Consider the following 15,249-nt stretch of genomic DNA (forward strand, 5'->3'; position numbering starts at 1 on the left):
TTATAAACTGAGAATCAAAATGGGTAAAGGAACTGTCCTATCTTTAAAAGAAAAATCTAAGATCGAAGCCTTTAGTGAAAATGGCTTATCTTTACATAAAATTGCTGAAAAAATGGGAAGGCATCGAAAAACTATAGCCAGTTTTCTTAAAAATAAGCAAGGCTATGGTATAATATGAAAGGCGGTAACAACAGAGTTCTTTCCGAAGCAGACATTCGGTCTATAGGTAGACATGCGTCTAATTCACATGACTCTTCTAACAAAATTAAAGAAAAAAGCGGTGTGGAAGCTAGCAAGTAGCAAGAAGCTTGGTCTTCAATATTATTACAATACATTGAGAAATTGTACGAGTCACTTCCCAGCAGGATCTGTGAGGTCCTGGAAAATGGGGGCGGTGGTCCCCATTATAAAATAACTAAATAATAAGATAAAACATAAAACACTACTAGTTGTTAAGCATTAAGTGAATATTCATTAAATTTAAGCAGGGGGCGCTAATCTGATGACTCAAAAATAAATTCATATTTTTGGTATACATTTTCTTTTCAAATAAATAAAATATTATTGTTATACTTATCATTATGTACCGTATCTTATTTTGAAGAATATTATTAAAAGTATCGTCAAAAAAAGTTGTATGGCTTTAGCCTTGATAGTTTGGATAATATTGGACATTTCCCGAGAATGTTCAGGGGGCGCTAATCTGATGACGCGCAGTGTATATACTAATTAACAAATGTACACGATTTTTATTCTCCAATATAGAATTTTTCAGTTTATCGAAACCATTCGACCATTGTGTTGAATCTAAATCAATTTCTGGCAATACAAAATTTAGTTCACTGATTTCATTTGTTGGTAATCGCGGAATCTTGTCAGGAACTACATTTAGACTACTTTTTATACCCTTGCAGGGTATTATAATTTCAGTCAGAAGTTTGCAACGCAGTGAAGAAGGCACCTCCGACTATATAAAGTATATATATTCTTGATCAGGATCAACAGCCGAGTCGATCTAGCCATGTCCGTCTGTCCGTCTGTCCGTCTGTCTGTTTCTACGCAAACTAGTCTCTCAGTTTTGAAGCTATCTGAATGAAACTTTGCAGTTAGTCTTCCGTATACTCTCACTCGTATATATGTCGGAACGGGGCGGATCGGACGACTATATCATATAGCTGTCATAGAAATGATCGAAAAAGTTTTACAAAAAGATATAGCCATTTCATATTATTCTACAATTTTGTGTAAAATTTTATGAAAATCGGACGACTATATCATATAGCTCCCATAGGAACGATCGAGAAATTAATTCAATTATTAAGTATAACATTTTCAGTTTTCAACAGAATTTAATCAAATTTGAAATATAGCCGTTTCATATTATTCTACAATTTTGTGTAAAATTTTATGAAAATCGGACTAATATATCATATAGCTCCCATAGGAACGATCGAGAAATTTGAGAGGAATGAGAATGGCGTTGGCTGTTGTCGGAAGACTGACAATCGCGGTGGCGATAACATTTTTAGTTTTCAACAGAATTTAATCAAATTTGAAATATAGCCATTTCATATTATTCTACAATTTTGTGTAAAATTTTATGAAAATTGGACTAATATATCATATAGCTCCCATAGGAACGATCGAGAAATTAATACAATTAAATTTATAACTTTTTTAGTTTTCAGCTGATTTTCATCAAATTTGAGGTATAGCCATTGTATATCCGTCGTATATTTTGTGTCAAATTTTATGAAAATCGGAAGACTATATCATATTGATGCCATACAAACGATCGTTAGATGTGGAGGAAAAATGAAAATCTGTGAATGTAAAACTACAAATATAAGATGTATAGGTGAATGAAATGGAAGCAGGTTTCACTGTTTTTTAACATAAATATATATAATTTATATTGTATGGATTTCTAGTCATCGAAGTTCTATCAGCAAGGGTAAGTAAACTTCGGCCTGCCGAAGTTAGCTTTCTTTCTTATTGTAGTTGACAATAAAAAGCGGACGGTAGACAGTAAACGGTGATATTCAATCGTTTATTCCTCCAAAATCAATGTGAACAAGATATAAGCGTTTTCTGTATTCATTTTACAATCGTGTTTTTTATTTGTTCTTTAATAGCGCCCTCTTAGCATTTGTTTATAAATTGTTTATATTGGCTGACTCTACGTTATTAGAATGTCAGACGATTTGCTGAACTACAAGTTACAGTTACAACAGGTAAGTTTAATTATATTTTTTTGTTTAATTTTCTTTAGGTATTCTGATGAGTTTGGATATATTATGTTTGTATGTTTTACAGAAATTATTCAATTGTTCACCTATCAAACCTTACCTTAGGTAATATTCGAATGAATTAGTTTCATGAAAAGTAAATAATAATTGGTCTCCAAATACAATATAGTTTGTTGTTTCTAATGATTTCCACAACTGCATGTGCATACAAACGTACATATGTACATACAGTTTGTCAAGTAATTCTTTGCAAAACGAAAAATCCCTCACAATTTTGGGTTTAAACTGAAAATTTATTAACAAATACAAGAATTTTTAAAAATTTTCTTTTATAATATTATTAGGATAAGTTTAATCTATAAATATAAAAAACAAAACTTAAATATTTTAACTTAAAACATAGTAAAAAATAGCAAAAACAAAAACATTGCAATTCGTATGCTGTCAATTATTTCTTTGCAAAATGCAAACAGGAGGTGAAGAGGTTCCTAGAATTAAGCAACGTAAAGCAAATTCTGAGGAAAATTAACGCTTGCCACTTAGTGGTCTTTACTTTTATATTCTTGAAAAATTTCGTTGGAAAAAGTTCGTGTTTGATCGAGTCCAGAATTTTAATCATGCCCGGCAAACGAATTGACGATAATAACATAGAATTGGTTTACTTTAACCATTATAAAGGGTAATCGGCGTCGGAACATTCAGAAATTTTTGATATTTAGTTAGGAACAATGTATAAAATAATTAAACGGTCCAAAAAGAAAAATAGACTTGACCTGTACAATTCTACAGGCAGATTACCAAAAGCTCTCCAAACGCGACCATTATAAAATTTCGAAACAAATTGATAAAAACCCGCCAACAACCCTCAGAAAGTTGGCTTTGGACTTATAAAATTATTGCAGAAAAACAGGTTGCCATGAGACTGTGAGGAAAGTCCTGAATCTCCACAAATACTCCTCACACATTGCCAGGAAGAAACCAATGCTTTCAGCTATAAATATTAAAAGGCGGTTTAATTTCTCTATCGGCCACGTTAACCAGCCTCCTGAGTATGGGGATGAAGTTTTTTTTTGTGACGAGACTAAAATAATGCTATACACTCATGGCTGACCCAATAAAGTTTGGAGGAAACCAAACACAGGTGTCCAGCCGAAGAATATCATACCAACATTGAAATTTGGCAAGTTTTCTGTGATGATAAGGGGGTGCATATCATCCAAAGGAGTTGGTGAGCTGCGGATTTTTGATGATATAATGACGAAGGAGTTTTATTTGGACATCCTTAAAAAGGAATTGACCAGAAGCGCGGAGAAATTTGGTCTGCATGACGTAACTTGTCCAAAAAGAAATAAATATTAACTGCACCAGGAAAATGAACTCCAGCTCAAATCGCAGCTGTGCAGGACCTGGCTCCTGTTAATTGCAAAAAAAGTCATTGACACTCCTACGGAAAGCCCAGATATAAATATATACATATAGAAAATTTTTGGGATTTTTTGGAAAAGAAAGTGACTAAACGGACTCCAACAAATAAAAAGGGTTTAATTAAAGTAATACAGGAGAAATGGGAGAAAATTCCAGAATATTACGACTTGAAGGGGCTAATAATGCCAATGTCGCGACGCCTCCATGCTGTAATAGATGCAAATGTACTCCACATAAAATATTAACGCCGCAGCTATTATAGTTTTTAAGTTATCCTTGGTAAACTATAACGTCTTTGCAAATTGCAAAGAATTAATTGACAGCAGACGAATTGCAATGTTTTTGTTTTTGTTATTTTTTACTATGTTTTAAGTTAAAATATTTAAGTTTTGTTTTTTATATTTATAGATTAAAGTTATCCTAATAATATTATAAAAAAAAATTTTTTAAAATTCTTGTATTTGTCAATAAATTTTCAGTTTAAACCCAAAATTGTGAGGGATTTTTCGTTTTGCAAAGAATTACTTGACAAACTGTACATACATATGTCTGTGCTTTTCAGTTTCAGCCCCCGGAATCACTTATGCTGTGATTGGGATTCTCGGGCTAGGCTAAGTGCAGGTCTAGGTTCTGAAAGGTTTCCAACACAAAGTATCCTTCAAAAAAATAAATATAATGATTTAAAAATACTTTAAAATAATTTGGATTTTGTGAAGGGGTCCCCACAGCTTCCATATTTCTATGTATTAGGCCTGCACCGGTTTTCATTTTCGCAAAAATCTACCGTTTTCTGGTTTGAAAAGGAAAATCGGTGCTCCCGCTTTCATTTTCACATGACTCTTGCGAATTGCAAAACGGGTATCTTTGTTTTGCTGAAATGAAAAGTAAATGCCTTATTGTACATTAAATCAGATCTTATTTGCAAAGGAAAAATTGTCTACTCATTATTTTTTTAATTGTTATAATTATTATTATTTAACACCATCACCAGCACGTAGTTATTTAATAAATAATTTCTGACCACCCAAAAGAAATTTCGCTTTGGCTGCCAACACTGTCAGACTTTATTAAAATAAAATAAGCAATTGCTGCCTTTATATTGATTATATCTAAACAAATTAATAAAAAAAAGTTTTTAAAAACCAGTGCTGGTTAAAACGAAATGTTACATGGAGATGTTACTCGGGATTGAAGTGAGGATCAATGGGTTTTTTGCGAAGGCAAGTAGTTCTAGCGTCCTTTCGGAGGCATCTACTAATGCCAGTACTGGGGCCTCTAGGTCTCGTAAGGGGGTAGACCACCCTGAACGCATGAAAATTGGAGGGTTTTTCAAAAATTCATTTTGACTAAGTTATTAGGAATACAACTTTTTATTTATTAGTACATCAAAGAACATATGCAAAACCCAAAAATACTTATTGAAAGAAAAAAATATTTACGAACGGCGGATATATAGCCAGTCAACATTTTTTTTAGGGAATGGTCGGATGGTGTACATGCTGCACACCACATTTGTTATCCGAATTTCAAAAACAAAAATTTTTTATAAGCTATATAAGTATGGCTATAGCATGACATAGCCGTTTTTGAAAACAATTTTTTTTTAGCAAAAGGGAGCACTTTGAAAAAAAACAATTTTTTTTGACGAAAATTTTGTTTTAAAAATTTATAACTTTAAAACAAAAAATCAAACTCAAAAGAAGATAAAAAAAAGTACTATAATGTATACCGGCAGCGCTCACTTCTAATGGCTGTAGAATTTACTAGTAATGAGATATTTTTAAGCCCCATGTCTTAAAATGACCTTAAGAATATCGACATAAAGATGAAGTAAAAAAAATTAGATTTTTAAAAAATGTCAGGGTGGTCTACCCCCTTAATATCGCCTGTGTTAGGGCTTGGCACTTACAAATGAGGTTCTCCAAGGCTTAGATTGCCTCGGACAAAGGTAGCTGCGGGAAATATAATAATCCTGCAGTTACCATCTTGAAGGCATCGGTGAGTATGTTCTAGATGTCGTTTCATTATTTGTTGGATGACGGAATTATTGTACCATAAAGAGATTATGTGCAGTTGGTCAACTATTTTAGTTGCAGAAATCAAATAAACAGATGATTTACGGAATGTTAAATCAAGCCGCCAAAAAGACATATCCTCAAAGCTACTCACTCCAGAGAGTGTGAATAAATAAAGATCCGATGTGACATACAGCTTTTTGCAATTTTTATTTAATTTGTATTTTAATTTATGTTATTATAGTTTGTCAAGTAATTCATTGCAAACCGAAAATAATATTTATTATTAGGATAACTTTAATCTATAAATATAAAAAACAAAACTTACATTTTTTAACTTAAAACATAGTAAAAAATAACAAAAACAAAAAAATTGCAATTCGTATGCTGTCAATTAATTCTTTGCAATTTGCAAAGACATTGTAGTTTAATAATGTTAACTTAAAAACTACAATAGCTGCGGCGTTAATATTTTGTGAATAGTTGTGTCCCCTTGTATTATTAGCAAGAGGTGATTGTAAGAGGGGTTCCCAGGCAAGATCAAACACAAAACGAATAAATTCAATATTTAATTTAACATTCTATATACAGGCGTGTGTGTGGTAATAGTACAGCGTTAGATCGACGGCGTGCGTTCCTCGTCGTTCGCAAATGCAGACTATTCTTCTCCTCTCATTCCATCTCTCTCGTATGCACTATCCAACACCGAGCGAGCGACCAGCCGAACGCCGCTCTCCCGCACCATGGGACAAGCGACCAAACCAAACATTTTGTGTGGAGTCCCTTTGCATCTATTACAGCATGCAGTCGTCGTGACATTGGCATTATTAGCCCTTTCAAGTCGTAATGGTAGGTAGGTTACAGTGGTGAGGCCCCTTACTGGGCCTGAGCTAAGCTCCTTTTTGGTCCGCTCCCTTTGTTTGTTGTTGTTGTTCACTATCAGTACCACCCAGAGTCAGTAAGGAAACCTAGGATTGCTGAAACTTTCAGCTTTCCAATGACTCCATCTGGTAGGCACCGAAGTGGCGAAATCTGATGTGGTTTAGCGCTGGGCAGAAGCAGAGCAGATGTTCCGGTGTCTCTTGCTCTGTAGGTTGCTTACAGCTTCTACAGATTGCGTTGTATGGCAGTCCCAACTTCATTGCGTGCGAACCGATCGCCCAATGTCCCGTGGTGAGTGCCCTGAACCTGCTGATATCCCGTTTGCTGTTGGATAGCAGTTCCCTGGTTCGTTTTTCGTCGTACCTCGGCCAACATTCCCTTGACCTCCTGTGATCGCTCTTCCTTTGCCATTCTTTACTGGCTATCTGTCTAAAGTGGTCATGGATCCTTGTCTGGATCGCGTTTAGGGAGATTGGTAATTCGAAGTCAGAACTTAGCCCCGCCGAGCCTGCACGGGCTAGTTCGTCTGCCTTCTCATTACCTGGGATCTCGTTGTATCCCGGTACCCATGTTAATTGTATCTTATTTTTGTCAGCAAGTCAAGGTCCTTCTTGCATTCTGCCACTAGTCGTGAGTTTGTTTTCACGGCAGCTAGGAACTTTATAGCCGCTTGGCTATCCGATTAGATTCGAAGTCTGTTGCCCCTGAGGTCCTGCCTTAAGGAAAGTTCGACTACTGCCCTTATGGCTAGTAACTCAGCCTGAAAGACCGTCGCTGAGTTCAATTCCTCAATTTTCAGCGTAGATCCCAGCCTCTACGCCGCAGCTTATTTTTGAGCCATCGGTGTAGAGGGACACCTCGTTCTCCACTACTACTTTGCCCCTACTCCAGTCATCCCTTGATGGGTATGATGTCGAGAATGCGTTCCCGAATTTCATTTCCGCGATCATGTAGGTCTTAACGTCTGTGTTAATGCCGCTGCTCCCAAGGATCTTGCCGTGCCCGGCGCCGTATTCCCTCCAGCAATTGCTTGCCTTCAATCTTACTGCGCTCTGTGCTGCAATGTCCTTCACGAACAGTTCTATCGGCATTATATCCAGGATAGCGTTGAGAGCAGCCGCGGGTATGAGCGCATTGCACCCACGGCCCCCGCACTCGCTGCCCGTAGTATCCGTGTCAGCTTCGTTCTGTTGTAAGCCCTTGTTAGTGCCGGCCACCATACTAGGGCTCCCTAAGTTAGTATTGGCCGTACCACTGCTAGGGCTCCGTAAGTTAGTATCGGCCGTACCACTGCTGAGTAGAGCCATAAAATTATTTTTGGGTGCAGTCCCCAATTGTTCCCAAACATTTTTCTGCAGGAGTAGAAGGCAATGCTTGCTTTCCTTACTTATTCTGCAATGTTTTCTTTCCATGAGAGCTTTTTGTCCAGAATTACTCCTAGGTACTTCGCTCGCTCCGCTAGTTTTAGCTCCATGCCGTTTATACTGGGCATGTTGAAGGGTGGAATCTTTGTTCTTTGTGTGAAGAGCATAAGCTCTGTCTTAGTGGGGTTGATAAGGTGACTCCTACCATTCGAGTTTGTGCACAGTAGTGTGTATCCTTGGATTCTCAGTCCAGCGACTTGCCCGTCCCTGGTCCAAGGCTCCTGTATCAGACCGATGTCGATATCCCTCTCCCTTAGAAGGATCGTGAGATTTGCTGAAGCGTGCGAGCTGCGCTTTAGGTTAATCTGCACGATTCTCGACATCGATGTTGGTGGGGGTGGCGTCAGGAGATTTGTCGCCATATCGTCCAACAATTCGTTGGTGTCATCGACCTCTTCCAATATCTCGTCCGGCTCGGCCAAGAAGACCTTAATCTTGGCCTTCCTGATGCCGTACCGGACCTTGTAGTCATTTGCCTCCAGCTGGGGCAGACAGCGCTGGTTAATCAGCAGGATGAAAGGCTGGCTCGCCTTCATTTCCTGCTCTGCTCTGAGGATGGTCCAGTCCTCTGTATGGATGTCTGGTTTCTGGGCCTTCAGACAGGCAATCACCCTTGCATGGTCAGTTTGGCCCTTTGCGAGCTCTGGGTCTCCTTGGGATCTCCCTGGCGTGGACTAGCCTAATCTTAAGGCCCATGTGTCGCTAATCTTAGCCGCACACTCCGCCAGGAAGCTTCGGGTGAACCCGTCGTCGCACCTGATGACCCGGTGCCCTCTGACCACGTCTGAGGAGTCGAAGGAGGGGATGGGGCCGGTTGGCATGCCTACCAACCTGTCGTTACCATGTCGGCCAACTTGGCCTCGATCACCTCCCACTTCTCCGACAGCAGGCGACCGTCGTCATGGAGCTCGTCCACCAGTGCCATAGCCAGACTGTCTCTGGCCACCTCGCTAAATTTCTTTGCCTTGCTGATTAAGTTAGTCGCTTGCGGCTTACCCTGTGGGTCCTTCGCTCTCTTAGGCGCGCTTTCGCTCACTTCCTGTGAGCGAATTCGCTTCGCCTTCGAGGACTGGAACGCCGTTGGGTTTGCCGCTTTATATTGCTCGAATTCCGCGATCTCCGCAAGGAATTTGGCCTTGTCCTCGGCATCCTGAGGGTCCGTCTTGCCCTCAGCCTCGTTCTTGGCTATCTTGTCTAGAACGAAGCGGGGTCTGTTGACCCTCGCTCGTCTCTGATGGTGAGACATTTTCACCATATCTAAGGTGGTGCCCAGCTGAGCCCCACCTGTGTGTTTCGATTGGGGAGTGCTACTCGCCCTCCCCTCGGATTGCGACTCTTCTTCGTCGGTCTCCGATACAATGTGAGATGCAGCGACCAGTCTCGGCCTCTGCATCTCCTTCTCGTCCTTCGTTGACAGTTTTTGGGGTTTATCCTCTCCCAGGAGTTCCGAAGCTCGGTTGTTTTATTCATCTCGATTTATGAACGCCCGCTTTGCTCGACCTGGCAAGCGCAGCGGGCCAGAGGGGGTTTAGGCCTTTGAAGACAGTTCGACCGCAGCTTCGCCCCAAAACTGCGGCAAGGCCACTAACGACCCAGGGTTGCCTGGCCCTGGGAAGGCTCCGTTCAGACACGGCGGGATTAACCCCTCAACTGCGAACCTGGAAGTCACTGTGCACGGGTCGCATCACACACCTGACTTGAGGGGAGGCTGATTAAAGACTTGCCTAAGTCCGCCCGACTACAATTGGTCAGCATCCGTGGTCGAGCCTGGGGACCTGCTTCCAGCCGCCCTCGCTTGGAGAGTATAGTCGCACTACCGATGGTGTGCACAGTTACGACAGATGACATAGTCATCCGTTGATCCCCCTATGCACCCTATTGGCTGACGGCCCAAGTCATAATATTCTGGGATTTTCTCCCATGTCCTGTATTACTTTAAATAAAGCCTTCTTATTTGTTGTAGCCCGTTTAGTCACTTTCTTTTTCAATAAATACCAAAAATTTTCTATCGGATTTATATCTGGGCTTTCCGCAGGAGTGTCAATGACTTTTTTGCAAATAAACTGGACCCAGGTCCTGCACAGCTGCGATGCTTTTTGGACAAGTTGCGTCATGCAGACACAATTTCTCCGCGCTTCTGATCAATTCCTTTTTAAGGATGTCCAAATAAAACTCCTTCGTCATTATATCATTAAAAGTCCGCAGCTCACCAACGCCTTTGGATGATATGCACACCCTTATCATTACAGACAGCTTGCCAAATTTGAATGTGGGTATGATATTTTTCGGCTGGAAAGCTGTTTTTGGTTTCCTCCAAACTTTAATAAAAATTAAGTTCATTCCATCACTCAAAAGGCTGGTTAACGTGGGCGATAGAGAAGTTAAGCCGCCTTTCAATATTTATAGCTGAAAGCATCGGTTTGTAGCATCTGTTGTGTAGATTCTGGACTTTCGTCACACTCTCAAGGCAAGCAGGTTGCCAATCATTTTTTAGGTCCAAAGCCAACCGTCTGAGGGTTGTGGGCGGGTTTTGATCAATTTGTTTCAAATTTTTAGAATGGTCGTGTCTGGAGAGCTTTGGTGGTCTGTCTGTAGAATTGTACAGGTGGAGTCTATTTTTCTTTTTAGCCCGTTTAATTATATTATAAATTCTTCTTAAATTAATATGAAACATTTCTGAAAGTTGCGACGCCGATTACCCTTTGTAATAATTAAAGTAAACCAATTGTATGGTATTATCGTCAATTCGTTTGCCGGGCATGATTTAAATTTTGGACTTGATCAAACACGAACTTTTCTGAGAAAATTCTTCAATATAAAAGTTAATCAGTTATTTCTCCATGTTAACATGGTTTTATTAAGCGAAGATCAACAACAACAAATCTTTCGGAGCTCTCTTCCTATATTAAAAGGGCTTCCATAATAATTTTCAGACAGATCTAATCTATACTGATTTCAGTAAAGCATTTGACTCTGTTAACCATTCTCTCCTCGTTAGAAAACTCGATTTAATGGGTTTTCCAAGTGATCTTCTTAATTGGATCTCAAGTTATCTGAATGGCAGGACGCAAAAGGTCCTCTTTAAGAATAATTTATCTAATGTTTTAAGGGTTACATCTGGCGTTCCGCAAGGAAGCCATTTGGGACTCTTATTGTTTACATTATTTATAAATGACCTCTCCAAAGTCTTGACCAACTCCAGAGTGCTTATGTACGCGGATGACGTCAAGCTTTGCGTGCAATACAATGACGTTGCCTGCCAGTCGGATTTACAAACAGATCTTAATAATTTTCAAACTTGGTGCCGTTTAAACTTATAAAACTTAAATGGCTCGAAATTCAAGCTAATGACATTCTCTCGTGTCGTGTCGTGTCTCGTAAGCTTGCTACTTACACGCTGAACTGCTGCTCTTTGGAAAGAATTATTTCTGTTGATGATGTGGGCGTCCGCTTGGACCCAAAACTTGACTTTATTGATCATATTTCGTCTATGGTGAATAGAGCCAGGAATGTGCTTGGATTTATTAAGTTGAAGGAATGCAATGACCCCTATGTTACTAAATCCATAGTAAACGCATCGAGTCGGTTCAAAGAACTTTTTACTTTAAATTGGGATGCAAACCAAAGATTACCTTCCTACTCTAGTAGACTCCTATTAATAAACTTGCCGTCCTTAGCCAATCGTAGAACGATGCTAGGGATAACCTTTATTTTTAACCCTATGCATGGTGATGTGGAAAGTGCTAACTTGATGAATCAGCTTATTTTCCACGTACCATGTAGAACTACTAGATCCTATATCCCATTAGTGTTGCGCCACTGTAGAACCTCCTTTGAACTGCATGAACCTTTTAGAGTGCTATGTGCAAATTATAATGATTTGTACACACTAATCTCTAACGTAGATACCCTTCCCAAATTAAAATCTTTAATACTAACACACTTAGTAAACATGCAAGCTAACAACCTGGCATCACGTCGATAGTCGTTTCTCGTATTCTGTCCTATATTTTCCATCACTCCTACTAACACCTAACCCAAACAGGCATGTGCCATGTACTGACCGTAGTGCATCAACGTCCTATAGAAAAAATTAACTATTGAAAAAAGGATTTTTCCTCATTCATTCATGCATAATACATCTAATCGGTTTTATAAGTGCTGACATTTTTTTTTAGTGTACAATGCTGAGATATGAGAATCGTCGGTTTTTCGATTTATTTAACCCTATAGTGATAGTGGGCATTATTCTCGTGTCCATTTTTATAGGAAAAAAGTCAACTGTTTTTTTTTGTTTAATAAAGAACTATATTTTGAACAGCGTGACGTAGCCATTAAGAAATTGGGGCAAATGAGAGGAGTTCAAAAATGAATTTTATGTTTTTCGCATTCAAAATTGGATACGTCATTCTGTTGAAAATCTATGAAAGATGTGTTTCACTTTTTAAATCAATCAATTTAATAGTTTTTGAGTTATCAATGCCTTGCGTCTTGGAAAAATTTGGTTCGAGAAAAACATAAATGAAAAAAAACAAAAATGCTTTCGGTGCCCTCCTGCCTCGCCGACTTTGAACGAACATAAATTTCACAATTATCAAGATATTATCTTGGTTGTCTTGTCTTGTCTTGTTTAAAATAATTTAACAAAATAAATTTTTTGAACATTTCAATGAGGCAAACCCTTTAAAACATAGACGAATACACTGATATTACCTATAATGGAGGAATCGGGGGGGGGGGGGGGGGGGGGGGGGGGGGGTTATGTATCTAAAATACAGTTTAAACCAGCAAAATTACCATCACATAATACTAAAAAAAGTGTAATCAATCAAAAATACCAGAGCTCGCAAATAACTGTCGACCGTTTCTCGTTGTCTGCAAATAAGTGTCTTTTCCTGACACTTTACGAAAAAACTCAGAGAGCAACCGAAATAAGAGTGCTTAAATGAGCTCGCTCGCGCTCAGAGCGAAACCGTTTTTTTTAATTCTGTTTTGTTCTGGTTGTTCCAAGACCGTTTTGTCGTGTTCAGTGAAGCAAAAAGTCTTTTGCATATGTATTGGTATACACTCACACGCATAGGCAAGCAAGTCTTTAAGCGTCTGTATTGCGATCGTGAATTGAGTGTGTGTGAGTAAATGCAAAGACCGTTTGCGTTGAGTTTTTCGGTCAATCGGTCTTTTGCTGACTCTCATTGTGCGAGCGTTTCTCGTTTCGCTCTTTAGGCAATGCTCATTGAAAGAGCGACACACAAAGAGCTCAACGAAAAACGTTCAACAGAAAACATAAAAGAATACAGCAAGAGTCTCTTGCTCAGAGCAAGAGCGAGAGAGTATGAACTTTTTCGGTTGTGCTCGCAACGAGAGCGCAAGAAAAAAATCGGTCGACAGTTATTTGCGAGCTCTGAAAAATACACAAAAAATAAATTAAGCAAATGTCTTTCACAAAAAAATTTTTAAAAGTAAATGCTAAAACTCTGCATCGTAACTGCTGACCAACTTTAAAAATTATTCCAACTCACGCAGTGCTTCTGACATTTCACAGAAACTTTCCCACATTTCAAGAGAAACTGAAAAGGAGCCAAACTGAAATCTCCCTGTTGTGAATCAACCTGGCGAACTCTGCTGCCATATCACTAAATCTTACACATTGTACCTATTACATAGGATACTTTCGCAGAAAATTTTCGACGTGGTACAAATGTACACAATCTAAAAGCTTTATAATTACTGCTAAACTCCCTAAACTCCCTGCATCCTTAACACTGTGAAATTAGCAAATTCTTTAAATAATCGATTTCAAAATAATATACATATATTGTTTTTATATATGTACATATGTAGGCAAAAGTATTTAAACATCGAACATTTTCATAGCCAAACTTTTTTAAAGTTGTTATTCATGTTGTTCTTCACCGATTTGCTTGAATTTTTTTGTCGCGTAGTAATAGAAAATATGCATCTACAGTCTTAAGTTACTTAATTAATAGTTGGAAAATTTGGTTTTCCTATCGATGAAGGCTTTTAATTGGATAGAAGTAAGTTTATTAAGCTATATAAAAAAAAAAACGACATATTTTTTTTACTTTCAGGATTGTCCTATGAACCGTTATTGTTTTCTTTCGTTTCCTGTTTGATTTTGCATTGATCAATTTAGGCGATAATAAAATGTTCACCACTGTATTTATAAAATAATTGTATATTATACTTTTTTAGGTGGAAGCAGCTCTCCAAACTGATCCAGAAAATGAAGAGCTTTTAAAACTTAAAAGTGATCTGGGTGAAGTCATTACACTAACTCGTGATTTAATACACACGCAACTAGAAGAGCAACATAAATCTTCATATGTAGAGCCATCTTCAAGTAAAACCGCTTCGGCAAATTACTTTGACGAAATTGAAGCTGCTCTTTTAGAAGCAGAAAAACTAGTTTCAGCAGCCAAAATTTGGAAGATTGGCGACAAATGTCAAGCTAAATGGAAAGAGGATCGACAGTACTACGATGCAACTATAGAAGGAATATCAAGCGAAGGAGAAGTAAATGTAGTGTTTGATGCATATCAAAATCGTTCGACAACAAATGTCAACGAGCTTCGAGAATGCAGTACCCGCAACGAAGTTTTTCCTTCGAATAAGTATATATAATAACTATGGTAATCACTATTAGTCGTTTAAAACTTTTTTTTTTAGACGACACAGGCCAAACCAAAAAGAATATTTAAAAAAAAGGAAACAAAAGAAACAACAACGCTTCAAAGACCTGGAGGAGGAACGTGAATCAGACAAAAATAAATGGCTGAATTTTACAAATAAAAATCAAAAAAAAAGTGGAATAAAGGTAAAAAGTATATTTGCCTCTCCGGATAATGTAAGTGGCAGAGTTGGAGTTGGCACTTGTGGAACAGCAGGAAAGGGAATGACTGATTTTACAATAGGCGAAAAATATAGAAAGGGTCTTTAAATGTATAGAAGAAACTACAAAAAAATATAAAAATAAATAAATAAATAAATAATATCAAATAAAGGCTCTATTACTTCCAATTAAATTAAAATACAATAAATTTAGGATAAGACGGCTTTTTTAAACAGGAAATTTTTAATGCAAGGTTGATTTGGGTTTCCTTAGTTTGCCAACTAGAAACAAGAGTATTACAACTTAATATAGACGTTGATGCACTAAGGTCAGTACACTCAACTGACCCGTGTGACACCAAGCACGTGCCTCTTTGGTTAGATATTAGTAGGCGCGATAGAAAA

The 15,249-nt window shown here is 38.2% G+C and overlaps 1 protein-coding gene across 1 annotated transcript; it reads left to right on the top strand.

Annotated features, from left to right (window-relative positions):
* Positions 1-2,051: 2,051 nt before the first annotated feature.
* On the top strand, positions 2,052-15,016 carry Spf30 (survival of motor neuron-related-splicing factor 30). Its single transcript, XM_020945892.2, has 3 exons — positions 2,052-2,234; positions 14,209-14,627; positions 14,683-15,016. The coding sequence occupies exons 1-3, from the start codon at positions 2,193-2,195 to the stop codon at positions 14,951-14,953; spliced, it is 732 nt and encodes a 243-aa protein (XP_020801551.1). The 5' UTR covers positions 2,052-2,192; the 3' UTR covers positions 14,954-15,016.
* Positions 15,017-15,249: the final 233 nt, after the last annotated feature.

Source organism: Drosophila serrata, unplaced genomic scaffold (assembly GCF_035046125.1).
Source record: "Drosophila serrata isolate PLE 108 unplaced genomic scaffold, ASM3504612v1 contig_248, whole genome shotgun sequence".
In the NCBI taxonomy this organism is placed as follows: Eukaryota; Metazoa; Arthropoda; class Insecta; order Diptera; family Drosophilidae; genus Drosophila; species Drosophila serrata.